The following is an 18,558-nucleotide window of genomic DNA, read 5'->3' as shown; positions in this document are numbered from 1 at the left end:
CCTTGTATAGTATTGGGGCGATAACATTTTTATGTTTAAGAGAGCCCAAATCTCAACAGTATTTTTCAAAACATAATACTGTTCAAAATAGGAAATTCTGGGATGTCAACGGGTCATTATGTTTTTAGCATTCATGTTGCAAAGTCAGGACCAAGATGCATGAGTGGAAGACCAAGCCACTTGCAGTTTTCTCACTGAAATTTTGCAACATCTAAACCTTGAAGTGTGTGTGTTTATAGACGAAATACACACCCTTTAAAATGCCATGTGGTGGTCCTGTAAAAAACTACATGATAAATAATTTCAACGGTTTTACCACCATTAATGTGAAACCACACCATTTAAAACTCTTGTAGGAAAACATAAAAAGTCAAAAATGTTCAAACTTTCAAACTTTAGTTGTCTTCTGGTGAAGCCTTTCTTTGTTGGTTTGGATCCTTGCTTGGACTCACCAGTGATGCTTGAAAAAAAAAAAAAAAACTCTCTTCATTGTCAGCTCTCCAACAGAGAGCTTTTGGGATTTGGGGTAAAAGCTGACAGACAAATGGTTTACTTTCATCTCAGGAAGTAACCCTGGATCATGATTCCCCCACTACCATATTTCACTGTGGTTATGCTGTTATTTCATTCTTTAAGTGATTTGCGGTGTGGTCCTTGTGCAAAACATACCTTTGGGAGTCGTGGCAGAAGTTTCTGTTTGGTTTCATAAGACCAGAAAACATTCTCTCTCAAGGTTTTGGGAGGTTAAAACCAGGGCTGGATGTTTTCTTTGGAAGACTTTCGTCTTTCAACCCTACTGTTTAGTGAAGCTATACAACATACAGGATAATGAAGGTGATTCCTGTCACCTGTAGAACACACCAGTATTGACCAGAACTTCCTACATCTCCTTCAGTGTTGCTGTTGCTTACTTGGCATCCTCCCTGGACAGTCTTTTAATCAGTTTTGAAAGAATGTCCAGTTTTAGTAATATCACTGTTGTTTCAAATTTTCTTCAATTATTGATGACTGTTCTTACCGCACTATAGTGTATATTTATATGATGCCTTGGATTTGATGTGTCCTTTTCCTGACAGACACCTTTGTATAATGAAATTATTCTAATCCTTTGTAATCTTTCTGAAAACGATGGCTTTAGCTTAAGGATCCATATGAGCAAATGTCAGGAAAATCCTTCCGGGACAGCTGAACCTATTTAGGGCTTCCGATCCAATATAACCGATGTTAGTTATGTACAAAAGAGTTAACATTTAAACATGATTGCAAGCTGCACAAAACAAATTATTTATCTATGGGTTCACACCCTTATAGTCAGCTTTGATTTATTTCCTATTGTTTTCCCTCTATCAGATGTTTTCCACTTGCATTGAACAGGGTCCATGTCCCATTAAATGTAGGAAAAAGCTTGGAAATGAAATGAGTTATCACGATTTCATGTTTATAGTATAATGACTGGAATTTTAACAGCAGTATGTACACTTCAGAGGATAACTCTAAACCAAACCCTAAACCAAACCATAGGCAGCAGACAGTTGGGAAGCAAGGAATCATGAGTATCACAAAAACAAAACGATCAATTAAAAAATAAACAGTAAAAAGATCAATTCAGTTTTTGAAGTCTTTGAGATTAATGTAGTTTTATACTGCATACACGGATCTCCAAAATGTTAACAGAGGCTTCTGCTGAGTCCCAGGAAGCTGACACAAATCAGTTGTGATGGTCCAGCATGAACCCAGCAAGTTTCTGGCACTGGTTCCCATCTTCACAGCCAATCCTCCATCTGCCACCGGATCCACCGCAGAGAAAGACACGAAGCGCGGTCTCTGTACATCAGCAGGAACAACAAAAACTGATGGATGTCTCGGTGTTATGGGATTATAAATGCAATTTGTCAGTTTTAATAACTATAATATATTTTGATATGTATCCTGTGATGGTATGGAATATTCAAGGACAAGAATCTGCAGGTAAACTTTCTATGTTTTAAAAGAAATCTTTTGTTTTGAATTAAGTACAGAACATGAGAAAAAAATAAGGTTGCTGAGAACTACATAGCTGAGTTCCATACTTTTTTTTGCAATACTGTTAACATTTTAGACAACAAAAGGCAACATAACTTACCCAACATTTTAATATTTAGGTAAGATAAAAAAAATTATTATATCCAAATGAATATGATTTGAAAGGCATAAAGAAGCTACCTTCTAGCCAATATTTTTCTGCAATAGTAATAAAAAATACAATAAAATCAGGCAAGGTGTACATGTCTTCCCAGAAATGACTGAAGCTCTTCTGTGTACAGTGCCTTGCCAAAGTATTCATACCTCTTGAACTGTTCCACATTTTGTTATGTTGCAACATTTAGGTCACAGAACCACACAACATAGTAGATAATTGTGAAGTATTAGTGTGAGATAGCCTGCCCAAAGTGGCAGAAGAAGGGCAGCTGAGTGATGTTCTCCAGTGTAGCAGGTGGTTTATTTACAAAAAGAATGACCAAAAAATATTTACAAACATGACTTAAAATTTAAATTGGCCAAATAAACATAACTGTACTCAAACCAACCAAAATTAACGTCACATGCACACAGCTACACTGACCTGGTCCTCTCCTCCTGAACTTCTTTTCTGATCTGCATGAATACCATCATGCCCGTCAGACACAATTAGCTCAAATGGAATCTTCCATTTTACAGGTATATTCTAACATGAGAAATAAATTCAATTCACTTAAGCTACTTCTTACTAGCAACAACCCCGTGTTTACTGTTTAACCATTATAAGCTCACACTAAGCACATCAAAACTAAGACAAACAAAACCCTAAAGTTAACTTAATACTTTAACAGTTTTCTTCTCCCCTCTTCAGCTGGTCCCTCCTATGACATCACTTCTCTGAAACCTGCAGTTAGGCCGCACTTCCTCCTTTAGTTCCTTGAACACATGTAAGCGGTAAAATCACAAGCAACCACATGTAAGTTTTAAAGAAAATATATTAACAAAACTTGTCAAACTTATTTCTAACCAAGATGTTAAGTCAAATAATCTGTAACAATGCAAAACATAAGCAAACCCGGGATAGTAAATGTTTGCAAACTGAAGATGAGGTATGGCAAAACCAAAACAAGAATGTTCATAAAATCACTAGCACTAACTAAGCAAATGGTGTTCATCCATTTTACCACAGGTAGGAAAATTAAGTACCATTATCAAAATGAGTGTGATGTGCATTTATATCCAGACCCTTCACTCTGACACCCTTAAATAAAGCTCAGTGCAACCGACTGCCTTAAAATATCAGAGTACAATTTATTTCGCAACATTAATACAGCTCTTCTGTGGAAGCCTGAGAGAGCAGAGGGTGACCTTCCAGCAGGACAATGACTCAAACGTACAGGAACGGTTTAGATCAAAGCATATTCATATGTCAGAATGGCCCAGTCAAAGTCAGGTCCAATGCAATTGAGGATCTATGGCTGACTTGAAAACGCTGTTCATAGACATTTTCTACCCAATCTACCTGAGCCTAAGCTGTTTTACAAAGAAAAATAGGTGGTGGGAAGTTTAGTATCGCGATGTGCAAAGCTGGTAGAGATACCCTAAAAGACTAGCGGCTGAAATTGCAACGAATGGCAGTTCTAGAAAGTATGGACTCAACAGAGCTGCATGCAAATGCACAGCAAATAGTTCAGATTTTTATTTGTAAGACATTTCGAAATGTTTTTCTCTTTCTGTCTACCTTACAATTTTGTTAAATGGACTGATATTATATAGCTCTTTCTAGTCATACTGACTCAAACTGCTTTTACAGTAGAATCACATTCACCTAGTCACACTCACAAAGGTGCACACATTTATACCTCCACACACAGATCTGTAGGCAACTTGGGGTTGAATGCCTTGCCCAGAGGCACATAGACATGTGGCAGGAGGAAGCTGGATTCGAACCCACAATTTTCAGATTGCAAGATGGTTACTCTACTGACTGAGTCATAGTCACAATTATGCAATACCTTTGTTAGTATATCATAAGAAAAACAAAAGTAATACTTTCAGGTGGTTGTTACATGGCAATATGTAAAAACACCAATGGATGTATGATGCCTTACAAAAGGTAAATGCAATTTGCATATCAATATTTAACCTTAAACCGCTATCTATAAATGGATGGATGGATGGATGGATGGAATAAACAATGGCTGCGGTGTGAAAAGCATTTCCACCAGTGGCTTTAAAGGTAATATTCCACTTCAGAGCTTTAAATGTGCACATTTCTTATAAAATTTATATACTGATCATTTGAGCTGGTTATTACTCACACAGTTGATGGACTTACAAACAGACAAAGAGACAGCGTTTTTTTCTTTATTGCCAACAAACATGTACTACATTTGGTTTTCATGCATAAAAGAGATCACAGCAGATTAAAGCAAGCACATAAAGATACATTAAGCTTATGAAACAGATGATAAGCCACACGAGTGCAGGATCATTGAAATTACATTCAAGACTGTTTGGTGCAAAGTTAATTTACCCACTCATCTAATACACATTATAAGCAGTTCAAGGTGGACCCTAACATTACAACGTAATTGCATCCTCCCTTACGCCATTGGCTTTGGAAAATAAACCAATCTTTATTTTATACAACATCCTGCCTCTACAAACCCTACAAGGGGAACACCAGAAACCCAGAGAAGGTGGAGTACTTCCACCCACCCATCAAGTTCCCCCTCTCCAGTTTAAGGTAAGCCTTGTCCCCTCTCTCCATCAACACCAGCCCTGCATTGGTGGCTGCTTCCCTCGTCACATCCTGGTCACCGGCAAAAGCTGAGATCACCGGCCAGCCGTTGAGAACTAAGCTCACCTTGGAAGACAACACAAAAGAGAAAGGTAGCAAGAGGACATAGACATATAGCAAAAATATTCAGATTGCAACCATTTCTATCTTTACTTGTCATTACAATAACAAAGGTCCCTATTAATGAGAGCATTTAATCCAAATAGCATGAAACATTTAGTCCAGAATCTGATTAACTTAAAGCACAGTTCTAGACAAAAATAACTAAAGTCCACATGCTCAACATTGTATAAACAGCTATTCCTATGAAATCCCACTAAATAAATCCATTGTTCTCACTTGTATTGTCTGCCGGTTGTAAACTTTAACGACATGAAAGCTGAAGCTGTAGACTCCTTTCCTGGGTGCCACAAAGATGCTCGTTGCTGGGTCAAAATGGCTACCAACGTTCACTAAAATCTACGAGAGAAGAGAGAGAGGAAGCTCAGCTTGAATCAGAGTCAGGAAACTGCTGGCAAAGCTAAGTGTGAACAATTTGCCACCTTTGCAAATTATGCAACATTTGATATTTCATCATTCAGCCCTACACGCCTGCACTTTTATTTATGAATATTTTGATCTTTTTATGTGTGGAGGAAACACTTCCAAAGAATTGAAAGAAAATAAACACAAGGTCAAAACTTGCAAAAGTTACAGCTTCTCTTTTAAACAAGCAATCTTCTACACTGTTTCAAATGACAGACAAGATTGATCCAATAAGGATGAGTTGTCTTCTTTCATGATCACCAAATGACAGAAACATCAATCAAAGATATGTAGCTTCATGTTTATTACTGGTTAAATATAAGATGATGTAAATTCATTCATTTCTAATATTAACTGTTTATTGCCAAATCGTATATATTATAAACAGAAGAAGCTCCCTTTTTTCACAAATGGTCAGAGGGCATTTTATTACTTTTATTGCATTGACAGTAGGACCCACCAGCATACAGGTGACATACAAATGTACTGTTATATACATACAACTCTCCAAAGTGTATAAACAGAGTGGAAGACTTAACGTTGGAACATGTGCGTCACTGAATTCAGTGATACCTTTAAAGTTCACTCATTCAGTCACTACAACGCAAATTGTTCTTCATGCCGTAATTAAAAATTTACACTAGTTCTGGTTTCTTGTGCCGGCATGGTGGGGCTAACTGGTTCCGCTGGACCCAAAGTCAGTCTGTCTTGGCAGGAGTCCTTGGTGATGCAGCTGTTTTGCAAGTCTTGGCAGGATATAGCTGCTATTTGAAAATATAACCTGTTCATTCAAGTCTGTCCTCGTCCTCTTCATAAACCACTTTAAATATAGTTTAGAGCTCAATATTTGTGAAGTATGCGCAATTTAGCTTATTTAGCATGTTGCCAATTGATCCTACTGATGATTAAAACCAAGAACAGGTTGAACACATCAAGAAGAGGCCCAAACTTATACAGAGGACCATAAATACTTTAATATATCAGGAAACAAAACAACAGGAAAAATAGGAAAAACACTTTTTGAAACAAAGTTGTGGTTTTCTACTTTTCATTTTAGAAGATTCTCATATAAAAAGAACCTTTTAAACTAGTATGGTGCTTGAATGAACTAATAAATCTCCTATTAATTATTAAACTGTGTTGTATAAATCAAGCTTTCCTGTTGCATTGAACTGTTTAAACTAACAAGATAAAAAAAAATAATGTCCTATCATAACTGCCTTTTTTGCAGGTTGTTCTTAGGTTGAGTTAAACATGTCAACAAGCCAATTAAATATACGCCTTTGTCTTCATCTTGTCATATAGTCCTGTGGGGTCTGGATTTATATTATTTTGTGGTATGTGTTATATCCTAGGTGTTTCTTCCTGTGTTTATCATGTGTGTCTTGTGTATGTCTTCTTTGTTTTGTATTTTATTGTCATCTTGCTGTGTTATTTTCTTGTGAACTTGGATCATGGTTCTGTGTTCATGCTTCGGCAATAGTTATTGCTCTATGTGTAGTTCCCAGTAGTACTTTATGGGTCATTTCATTCATTAGTTTTTGTTCAGTTTTCCCTTAGCTCCTTGGTCTACCTCCGTTTTTCTAGTAATTAGTCCAACCTGTTTTCATTCAAGTAATTAACCTCCCTTGTTTTTGAATCTTTGTTTCAGTGATGCTTGTTGGATTTTCCTGTTGTTTCTTCCCCTGCACTCTTGTTGTTGTGTAAGAGTCTGGACATTCTGTTTATTAATAAACCTATTTTCATTGGTAGGCTGCTTTACTCCTGCCTGTATTAGGATCCTTAAACACAAGTTATGACACTTTCTGGTTTTCCATTTGTCAACTGAAGCCAGATACCTACTGAGATTATAGTTGTTAAAATACCACATGAAGAGCAGCAATACAGCAGCATTCCCAACCAGTCAGTTCAACACCACATTAAAGGGATGTTTCAGAATTTCAGAATGAAGCTTCTGTCAAACACACTGAATTTAAAGAGCACTTTTCTAGTCATACTAACCTCTCAAAGCGCTTTACACCTAAGCCACATTTAAACATCTGCATTTAGAAACACAGTCATAAACAGATAGGCAAAATGGTAAGCAACCTGGGGTGAAGAGCCTTGCCCAGGGACACTTTTGTTATAATTTGGGGTTGTTTGGTTTTTGGTATTTTCTTATGTTTTTCACAGTTAAGGTTTTGAATCATGCTTCTGTTATTTTCCTGGTCATGCTTTAGCTTTGTCGTCTTGTTCATGTTTTGTCAAGTTTGATTTTCAGATCTGGTTATGCTTTTGCTTCATGTTTTTTCTAGTTTCTGTTAGTTTGTGTTCAAGAGTCTCTGTTTTTGCCGCAGCCACGTTTTGTTCTGTCTGTCAATTACGTTTATTCGGTTCACCTGCTTAAAGTTAATCTGTCTCCTTGCTCCAGCTGGTTTTCACTCCATATATACACACCTGTTCAGTTGTTCTTCGCGGAAACATTTCTCATGCTCCTGTCTTGTTTTCAGATCATGCTCTGGTTCTGTGATTCATGCCAAGCCTGTTTTGCCAACCTGCCCATGTCTGATTTTGCCTATCTTGCCTGTCCGTTTGTTGTTTTGGTTCCTGCCTCCTTCTGTGAGTGAGTTTTTGTTTTAGTTATTAAATCCTTTTTCACCTACCGTCACGCTCCCTGCTCGTCTGCATTCTGGGGTCCTATTTCGCAAAGCCTTAACAACTTTAACATGTGATAGGAGGAAGCTGGAATTGAACCCACAACTACTCTATTCACTTAGGCAAAATTGCCTCAAAATCTATCTCTGTTAAAAGCCTAAAAGAAGTTAACATCTTATCTACAGTGTATACCTCTCTTGGTGTCTTCTTTGAGCATACGTCATTTCTTCGAAAGCTATTGCTTTGTCCGAGAGGGAGAGAGCTAGAAATGTACTTCTATCATCTTTGAACAACTCTAATATCAGAACTGTCATAGCAGTGTATGACGACGTTATTTTATAAATCCTTAACTGTTTGTCACTATCATATTGGGCAGTTATTTTCACAGAAGCAGATCATTATACACACAGGAGGTTGTGTGCCACCAATGATCTTCCTGTATGAAACAACAACATTAAAACATTGCGAGCCAGATCAATTGTCTGAAAATGTATATTTTGTGAAATTTGCAGATCATATCAACTTTGTTATTGTTTTAAGACAGTAAAAGTCCTCTTCAGACTTGGTCTCTTTTGGACTAGTCTTTAGTGTCAGCCTCCAGGACACACTAATTTAGATGTATACTAAATGCAGATTTTGCTGCAGGTATGAATATTAGCTGGTAATGATGCTTCAGCAAAACATTACTTCAAAATTCTGGACTTCAGTTACATTATTGTGTTTGACTTGTTTGTGTTTTTAGAAGTATATCAGTTTGTACACATTCTTTCAACCCACCTGATCAAAGTAGATAGTCATGGTGCGGTTGCTCATCTCAGACGGTTCATGGTTGGTGTTGCGTATAGCTGAAAACGCTACCCGACCCGTTCCCGACCTCACCGACATGCCCAGAGCATTACCTGATGGCTCCGCTGATGGAGTGGAGTCACACACAACCAGACACTTTCCCTCCAACACAATCGGCTCAGTGTCATTCTGGCATCTAACTCTTGAGGGCCCCCATTGGCCGATAAGCAGCAGCCCAACAAGAAAGATTAATCTGGGAGCCAAGGCAGGCGCTGGGTTACGAGATGGAGATGCCATAGTTCCAAATTAGTTCAAAGTTTCAATGTTTTTGGTTCTTTTGTTTGTATTTTCCTCTTGGAAAAACGCAGCTCCTCCTCAGTGATGACTTCTTTTGGTACAAATTAACTTAAGTTACAAGGCCATGCTTTCAATAGCAAAGAAAACATACACCATGGGATCCTCTCGTCATTTAGTTGTTCAGGTAACACAGCTCAGGTTGAAGTTGGATACCCTTAGAAGACGTCTTTTAGTTGGTATTAAGATGACAGGTTTTCCATTCCAAACGGCAGGAAATCCACCAAGGAAGGCGAAGATGTCCAGGTCCTAATGCTACAACAGGTCACTGGAGGTCACTAATGCAGGAGAGTTTACAGCTTGAGGCCTGAGGAGCACTAAATCACATGAGGTTTATGTTAATAAATGGGTGGCATTCTTTGATTATTATAATGCTAAAAAATATGCTTGGGTGTATATCACATAAAAGTACAATAGCTGCTGTAAAGATATATGGCCTGTTAAGGTATAAAATCATGAACACATGACTAAACATAACCTATAAGTAGAGTTTTTCATTTTCTTAATAAATAAATAGATAAATAGAAAAAATAAGAAATTCATTTCATTTGATGCCTTGTGTCAAAATAAAACCTCAAATCACAACTTTTTACCTGGTTTTGTATTTTGAGCAAACATTGTTTTGCTGTTGTAACCTGAGAAGCTCTTTGAGGTGAATTCATCTGCATTAAACACAATCAATCAAACAATGACTGTAATATAGATATCAGGTACTGAAATTATGACTATAATCACTTCTGCCACAAACATTTTCATCTTTAAGTATGTTCAAACATCCTATGATTCAATGAAACTAGTAAAGAGCAGACCAAAACAAGTAAAATCTGACTATTAATAGAAAACAAATTATGTGGTGAATCAAAATAGGCGGTGAGGTAATGCTTTGGCCAAGATTTGGCCTGCACCAGCGCTGCCAGCTGGACTCAGGAATCAGGAACGTGGAGTGGCACCACCGAGAGGCCATCTGTAGGTAAACACTCCCACATCTTTCCTTTTTGATCAAGCTCACAGTCTCTGCATTCCGTCACACAAACTCACATGAACACTTAACGTAAAAAAGATTAACATAATCTGTTCAAAATGTTAAAACACAAAGTTTTGCAAATGACTAAAACCAATTACAGATTTTATGCTGAAAAAGTAAATTAAATTTTTTTTAATGAACCTCAAAATTCCCATCAAGGTTAGATACACCAAAAGCATTGCTGCAAACAAAATATTAAGACATGCTTAAAACCCATAAGGAGCTTTACTCACCTCCTACTTCTGACAGAAAATGCAGCTTGTTCTGGGAACACTTAAAATCTCCCAAGAGTCTATTACAGCCTTTACCTCGAGCTTTATCTCTGCTCCTCCCCTCGTTCGCCCTGTGACTCTCTCTGTTCCAGGGAACCCCTGTGTTCAAACAGACGTTTAATCACATCAAGCATTTTCTGGTTTCATGCCTATTCGGCGCCATACTGTACTTGTTCGCGCTCCTTTATATCCTCATTTTCCACAAAATCACTCTACTGACAGTGGGAAAAATTAAGGTCATGACTAATTGTATTTCGAATCATGATAGAGCTTTAATATTTTCAAAGTCATATACAGGTCCTTCTCAAAATATTAGCATATTGTGATAAAGTTCATTATTTTCCATAATGTAATGATGAAAATTTAACATTCATATATTTTAGATTCATTGCACACTAACTGAAATATTTAAGGTCTTTTATTGTCTTAATACGGATGATTTTGGCATACAGCTCATGAAAACCCAAAATTCCTATCTCACAAAATTAGCATATCATTAAAAGAGTCTCTAAACGAGCTATGAACCTAATCATCTGAATCAACAAGTTAACTCTAAACACCTGCAAAAGATTCCTGAGGCCTTTAAAACTCCCAGCCTGGTTCATCACTCAAAACCCCAATCATGGGTAAGACTGCCAACCTGACTGCTGTCCCACTATTGACACCCTCAAGCAAGAGGGTAAGACACAGAAATACATTTCTGAACGAATAGGCTGTTCCCAGAGTGCTGTATCAAGGCACCTCAGTGGGAAGTCTGTGGGAAGGAAAAAGTGTAGCAGAAAACGCTGCACAACGAGAAGAGGTGACCGGACCCTGAGGAAGATTGTGGAGAAGGGCCGATTCCAGACCTTGGGGGACCTGCGGAAGCATTGGACTGAGTCTGGAGTAGAAACATCCAGAGCCACCGTGCACAGGCGTGTGCAGGAAATGGGCTACAGGTGCCGCATTCCCCAGGTCAAGCCACTTTTGAACCAGAAACAGCGGCAGAAGCGCCTGACCTGGGCTACAGAGAAGCAGCACTGGACTGTTGCTCAGTGGTCCAAAGTACTTTTTTTGGATGAAAGCAAATTCTGCATGTCATTCGGAAATCAAGGTGCCAGAGTCTGGAGGAAGACTGGGGAGAAGGAAATGCCAAAATGCCAGAAGTCCAATGTCAAGAACCCACAGTCAGTGATGGTCTGGGGTGCCGTGTCAGCTGCTGGTGTTGGTCCACTGTGTTTTATCAAGGGCAGGGTCAATGCAGCTAGCTATCAGGAGATTTTGGAGCACTTCATGCTTCCATCTGCTGAAAAGCTTTATGGAGATGAAGATTTCATTTTTCAGCACAACCTGGCACCTGCTCACAGTGCCAAAACCACTGGTAAATGGTTTACTGACCATGGTATCACTGTGCTCAATTGGCCTGCCAACTCTCCTGACCTGAACCCCATAGAGAATCTGTGGGATATTGTGAAGAGAACGTTGAGAGACTCAAGACCCAACACTCTGGATGAGCTAAAGGCTGCTATCGAAGCATCCCGGGCCTCCATAAGACCTCAGCAGTGCCACAGGCTGATTGCCTCCATGCCACGCCGCATTGAAGCAGTCATTTCTGCAAAAGGATTCCCAACCAAGTATTGACTGCATAACTGTACATGATTATTTGAAGGTTGATGTTTTTTGCATTAAAAACACTTTTCTTTTATTGGTCGGATGAAATATGCTAATTTTGTGAGATAGGAATTTTGGGTTTTCATGAGCTGTATGCCACAATCATCCGTATTAAGACAATAAAAGACCTGAAATATTTCAGTTAGTGTACAATGAATCTAAAATATACGAATGTTAAATTTTCATCATTACATTATGGAAAATAATGAACTTTTTCACAATATGCTAATATTTTGAGAAGGACCTGTAATTATTTTCTTCTTGAGTTGTGTTTGGATTCACGATAGTTTATGTTTCCATGGCTGAAGTGGAAAAATGTGTAAAAATTGTAAAAGAAAGAAAGTGGGCATAATTGTATGTGTATTTTAGAGTTCATTACATATAAAAGTAAAAACCATGACAAAACCAAACACAAGAGACCTGAGGAACTATACGCACACAAACAGCCATGGTCATCTCAATAGTCTGGTTATTGACTCATCTAAAAATGTCAGTTGTCAGTGTTGCTTGAACTGTGTTGTGTTCCTGTTCCTCTAGTTGGGGTTCTCTCTTCCTACTAAACCAGGTTTCCAGCTCCAATTGTTTATTTTTCCTGAGACAAGTGTCATATTGTTTTTAACGGATTTGACGCACATGCAGCAAGCAATTCAGGAGACAGTTTTATGGTAAAGTGTTTATTTACAGTGTAGTGAAATGGGCAGGGGAACTGGAACCGGGAAACCAACTGTAAAATAAACAGGATGGTAAGCAGGGAATACTCAGGGTCAAAACTCAAGAATAATAATTCAGTTTACTGGGTTGGTGGAATGATCTGCCAGAGGGTGAAGTGGAGAGACCAAATAGTTGTTTACCCGTGAGAGATGATGGTGGAATAATGGTGTGCCAGGATGATAAGATGGTCCAGGGTTTTCAGAAGTTGGTGCAGTGGAAGGAGGAGGGTGGACAGGGTTCTTGAAGGGTGATCCAAGGAACGAAAAATTCAGGAGGCTGCCAACCAGTGTGGTCCAATGAAGTAATGAAAGGCTAGAGTCTCTGATCATGGAGCTTGATAGCTTCTTTCCAGAAGTGGGTAATCCAGGCAGAGTTCCACACAAAAAGGCAAGGTCAGGTTCAGGTAATCCTGCAAGGTTATAAATTCAAATTACTTAAAGTTCAAGGCAAGAACAAGACAAGGTAATGTGGCTTGAGCTGTACCACTAAGTGACAACACTCTGGCAGTGAGTAGCTGGCAGCCTCCTCCTAATAAGGTAATCAAGGGAATGATGAACACCTGTCACCTCTCCTCCAGGTTCCACGCCACCTAGGGGCTAAGCACAGTAAAAGCACCAAACAAACAGACAAAGCACAGATCCTGACAACGTATGGAAGCAAATCGTTACCATATTTCAAATGAAAAAGCATTTTCAGAAATGCTTTTTCATTTTAAGAATGTGGCTGCATTGTTTAACTCAAAAATGAAATTAGTTATCAATAATCCTATTTGCATTTTAATTTTCTTCTTCAAGACTGCTCATTCTTTCACTTAATTAAAATGAAAAAGAAAAAGACATTTGAGATTTATTTTTCAAAATATGCCCCAGCAAATAGATACCAAAATTCAATTTGAAATGTAAAATTTGAAAATGAAAAAGCATTTCCAGAAATGCTTTTTCATTTTAAGAATGTGGCTGCATTATTTGACCCATAAATAAAATTAGTAATCAATCATCCTATTTGCATTTGCATTTTCTTCTTCACGACTGCACATTTTATGCCATGATCAAAAAGAAAACAAAGCAGACATTGCTTTTTCGTTTTCGTGGTCTGCCCGCAAAGTACTGCCCAGAACTTGAAAACGAAAAAGCATTCCGAGCGGCGGGTGCAGCAGAGTGACGTCAGCAGCCGCTCTTCCTCAGCTCCCAGTTCCGCCACAGCCTGCCACCGGAACTACCAGTTCTGCCTGCCACTGCCACAAATTGAGCTCGGCTCTGCTGCAATTCAATCCATTTCTCGGCACGTTTTCAATGCAATTAAATGCAGACGTGCACAGCGCCTCCTGCCGAACAAGATGGGTAGCTCGGTCAGCAGGGAGATGAGGAAGAGCGGCTGCTGACGTCACTCTGCTGTGCCCGCCGCTTGGAATGCTTTTTCGTTTTCGAGTTCTGGGCAGTACTTTGCGGGCAGACCACGAAAACAAAAAAGCAATGTCTGCTTTGTTTTCTTTTTGATCATGGCATAAAATGTGCAGTCTTGAAGAAGAAAATGCAAATGCAAATAGGATGATTGATTACTAATTTTATTTATGAGTCAAACAATGCAGCTACATTCTTAAAATGAAAAAGCCTTTCTGAAAATGCTTTTTCATTTGAAATATGGTAACGATTTGCTTCCATAACAACGAGGATCTTTGGTTAGCAAAGATTAGCAGCATACTCGCATTGGAGAGGTCTTTTTTGGCAAGAAAATAATCCCATTTCCATATTTATAACAATAGACTGCCATTGCCTGCCAGAGAGGTCATCATCCACATAAAATAGAGTCTTTTTCTTTTAGAGGGGCATAGGTGTTAGGTTGGTTTTGTACAGCACATTCTAAATAACTTAGCTGCTTTAAAAAGAATGGAAATGCTGATAGATTTGTATTTCCTCATTTTTAGGTTGGCCAACTTGAAAATCTGAAACAAAAATGCCTTTTAAAATGAAAGGAACTGTTACAGAACAATGCTTTGATAATTTTGTTTTCTACTTCTACTCGTAGTGACCTCTCCTGACCTTCACTCCCCTACCTAGTGGGAGATGTGCTTTATATGTGAGTGGATATATAGTTATACACATGGTGTAAAGGACAGTAACTAATAGGATTTTATTGGATAGAGACTCTTTACATCTTCAGGTGCTATTATTTTTTAAATTTCCTGTAGACCCAGAAGTGCTTTATGGACGCTTATGTATGTAACTGTAGCTTGACGGTAAACAAGACTGTCAGGATCTGGGTTTGTGTTTTTGTGCTTGCTACATGTGCTCATTCTCAGGTGGTGCTGGAGCTCTCAGGTGTGCTGGGTGACAGGTGCGACTTATTCCACTGATTACCATGAGGAGTACTTAAGCAGGAGGCTGCCAGCACTTCAAGGCCAGAGTGTTTTGCCACCAGTGGTACAAACTTGAGCCACACTCTAAATCTATGCTTTGTTCTTTGACCTTCGATTAACTTTGTCTTTGCTCTTCTGCAGATTTCGAAAGCCTATGCTTTGGATATATGTCACTGAGTTTCTGACTTTGTTTTTTGGAAGCTATTCTGGATGATCAAGCCTGTCTACGCTTTGAGAATGGCATATCCTATCTTCTGTCTTCGTTTGGATTCGCATCAAGCTGGCAGCTTTCCTGCTCTCTACGTCTCCTGAGCCGAGCCACAAGCGTACCCTGTCCACCCTCTAACGTAAGCCAACTTTGCTCCAAGCTCACTCTGAATAGCACTAAGTGAACTCTCTACGGATATTCCTGCCTAAGACCTGGATCCTGAATCCCATTCCCCCTGGCGACCTGACCACCATTACCCATTAAGCCGATCTCTGCATCTTGTTAGTCATTTATTCTTAGTTTCGTTTCCCCCTTTTGTTACCTGTACTCATCCATTCTCTTCACTTCTCTCCCTACAGTGAGATTCTCATCGGTTTCGTTCCTGTTTGTTTTTTCAATAAAACAGTCTTTATTTTAATTTCTTCTGAGTGTTCTCTGTATGTGGGTCAGAGCTATTTTGAATAAAATGACAACGACAAGGGGAATGAACAGAGTGCTGCAAAGTTAGAGAATAACTAAAAGGACTAACTGTTTATCAACAGTTGAAAAGGAGGAACAAAGTAAATGACTAATTAATGAAGGAATGTTCTGCATGAGAGTATAAGGTAATTGGCATATACTAATCATTATGTAAGTCTACTGGAAATGATGTTTTTTATTTATATATGTTTACCACTCTAGCTCTTACGTTGGTTGAAGACTGGCATATGCTGGAAAAGTTTAAATAAAGGAAACTGCTTATGACCACCAGTAAGGCTCATCTTTGTCCCAAAGGCTTCGATGCACAGATTCAAAGAATGAACAGCAGGTGGCAGAGGTTGGTCTAAAAACTAATTTAAGACTGAAGCACTGAAGGACAGTTTGCTAATTCACAAATGGAGGATCAGAATGATACACTCCTTGAAGACACACATGAAAACACAAGGTAGGACTTGGATAAGAAAACACTGTTGCTAACCCACACAAAGTAACTTGTCTATGCTTCATTAGACACGCAAAATGACACAGCCTTTATTGAGGAAGAATTAAGTTATGAACTACAAGTGAAAATCTCTTCAGTGAAACTAAAACTAATAACGATGGGAAAAAATGCAGTTGTGAACAGTAACAGAGTAACTGGTCTCAGAGTGTGTGGTTACAGCTCTGCCCCACACATCCATCTTCCTCCTGCATACACAAAGGTTCATATCCCTGCCAATCGTGAACACATACCAACCTGTGAAACAGCTAAACACTGGAGCCACTTATCTACACTCAAAGATGAAATTCCTCCTCTTCTTAGCTGTGAAGTGGGTTTGTTGTTGAACTACAACTGTTACAAAGTACTGGCACCCGGGCAGGTTATATTAGGCAGGGAGGATGAGCCATACGCTGTTCAGACAGTTTTAGGATGGAGCATAGTTGGCACTTCAGAAACCTGCCATCAAACAGAGTAAACAGCTTTTCCCATTGTGTTTTTGTAAAAGAGATGCCACCAGTGACTCCTTTTGATGGAGTTTGTGCATTAGAAAGCGATTTTAAAGAAGTATGTAGAAATGAAAAAACTCTCGCAAGGGATCTCATCTTAAGAAACTTCAGGAATCCATAAAAAGAAACGAACAAGGACATTATGAAATGCCATTGCCTTTTAAGGAAAGGCCATATATGCCAAATAACAGACTGCTTGCAGATGTCCGACTTTACCAGCTCAAAAGGAAAGTCTCAAAAAACAATAAATACAAGAAATATAACGTCAGATACATGGCTGACATTATTAAAAGGGGAGAAGGAGAGGAAACAGTGAAACTCAGCAACTGGCAAAGAGTGGTACATACCACACCATGGTATTTACCACCCAAAGAAACCGGAAAAGCTGCGAGTTGTCTTCGACTGCTCAGCAAAGCGCAGAGGGACCAGCCTCAATGAGCACTTTCTCCTTAGTCCAGACATGATTAACAATTTAACAGGCATCCTATTGCATTTTCGACAACTTGAAATAACTTTGATGTGTGACAGAGAAAATGTTTCATCAGTTTCAAGTTCAACACAGTGATCGTGACTATCCTCACTTCTTATGGTGGAAAAATGGAGACCTATGCAAGCAGCCTTGAGAATAAAGAATGACAGTGCACCTTTTTGGAGCTTTATCTTCTCCTGGATGTGCACACTATGGGTTAAGACATCTTGCCAAAGAAAGCAGCCTGTCATTTCCAATAGGAGCACAATTCATTGCCAGAGATTTCATGTAGATGAAGGAGTCCCAAGTGCAGAAGAAAGAGGCATTCAGCTGACACAGGAGGCACGTACACTATGTGCCGAAGGCTGTCTGGGTGTTGGAGTCATCCATTTTGGTCGGGCAGTTTGACATGTGCAGCTCAACAGACATCGCGGCTCTGACGTCACCCAGGATTATAAAACCCGTGGAAAATAAACTTTCGTTGCCATTTCCAGCGTGTCTCATGGGACAACGCAACAGAGGCGCACATCTGGAGAGACAAAAGCTCCCTGGCAAACTTTTTCTCCACACGGCCATTCCCGGAAGAGCTTGAAAGCTGGAAATCTGTCTGATATAAGGTCAGAAGATTTATATACCGATCGAAGACCACGCCGACAGCTGGCGCAAGTGAAAAACCCACAGAGGTTTTATTTCCAAGGAGATCAGTTTCCTCCTTGTTGATTCAGTCGACTAAACGGTTCTTCATATCTTCCCCTCCTGGACGGATGAGAAGTTTATCTTTTTTTTTTCTTGAGTTGATCACGGACGTGTGATCCCCCCTCGTTTTTCTTCAGACCTGATCCCTCCTCAACTGGTGGAGAGAAGAAATCAACGTCAAAGTAATTTTGTTATTTTTATATTTAATTGGATAAGTGCATTTAGAGGTCTGTGCAGGATGAGGCATAGGGAAGGTGATTTAAAATCACCAGTAGTTAATCTCAGGTATCAACTTGTTGCATGCAATACCTATTGAAGTGTTTTATGCTGAGCTGTGTTTTGATTTGCTGTGCAAGCACTGCTGAATCGTGCGTGGTTCATGTTTTGTCTGGCTGATCCCAAATCAGCCAGGAGTTAGAAGTTGGACTTTTAAAGTTTTCATTCAAAGCTACTGCGGTCTGGGCCTCGCCTGACCACTCTTTGTTCCAGTTTTATTACTGGAGTTTTTCCACTGAGCTCCTGTCTCAGAGTTTTATGTCTCTTTGTTCAAGATTTGGGGCAATCAGCTGTACGGCTAAAGGGGCGTGGCCTCACCGTTTTATCAG

At 39.2% G+C, this 18,558-nt stretch overlaps 1 protein-coding gene across 2 annotated transcripts; it reads right to left on the bottom strand.

The window, feature by feature from the left end:
• Positions 1-4,351: 4,351 nt before the first annotated feature.
• On the bottom strand, positions 4,352-10,491 carry si:dkeyp-74b6.2 (cerebellin-1). 2 transcript variants are annotated; one of them, XM_047385011.1, is made up of 5 exons: positions 10,358-10,423; positions 9,694-9,762; positions 8,738-9,417; positions 5,141-5,260; positions 4,352-4,867 (listed from the first exon to the last, which is right to left on the bottom strand). In XM_047385011.1, the coding sequence occupies exons 3-5, from the start codon at positions 9,041-9,043 to the stop codon at positions 4,670-4,672; spliced, it is 624 nt and encodes a 207-aa protein (XP_047240967.1). In that variant the 5' UTR covers positions 9,044-9,417; positions 9,694-9,762; positions 10,358-10,423; the 3' UTR covers positions 4,352-4,669. The 2 variants fall into 2 exon arrangements, with proteins under 2 accessions (XP_047240967.1, XP_047240966.1); XM_047385010.1 differs by lacking the exon at positions 9,694-9,762 and having other exon boundaries at positions 10,358-10,491.
• Between the last annotated feature and the right edge of the window lie 8,067 nt (positions 10,492-18,558).

Source organism: Girardinichthys multiradiatus, chromosome 14 (assembly GCF_021462225.1).
Source record: "Girardinichthys multiradiatus isolate DD_20200921_A chromosome 14, DD_fGirMul_XY1, whole genome shotgun sequence".
Lineage (NCBI taxonomy): Eukaryota > Metazoa > Chordata > Actinopteri > Cyprinodontiformes > Goodeidae > Girardinichthys > Girardinichthys multiradiatus.
This window is presented reverse-complemented; position numbering and strand designations above follow the sequence as displayed.

What these genes read in the sequence shown, in the direction of transcription:
- si:dkeyp-74b6.2 (XM_047385010.1), bottom strand. Translation starts at nt 9,043, where the DNA reads ATGGCATCTCCATCTCGTAACCCAGCGCCTGCCTTGGCTCCCAGATTA. An exon ending in TGACTATCTACTTTGATCAG is followed by an intron (nt 5,261 to 8,737) that starts GTGGGTTGAAAG and finishes CTTCTCTCGTAG; the next exon opens with ATTTTAGTGAACGTTGGTAG. An exon ending in ACAACCGGCAGACAATACAA is followed by an intron (nt 4,868 to 5,140) that starts GTGAGAACAATG and finishes TTGTCTTCCAAG; the next exon opens with GTGAGCTTAGTTCTCAACGG.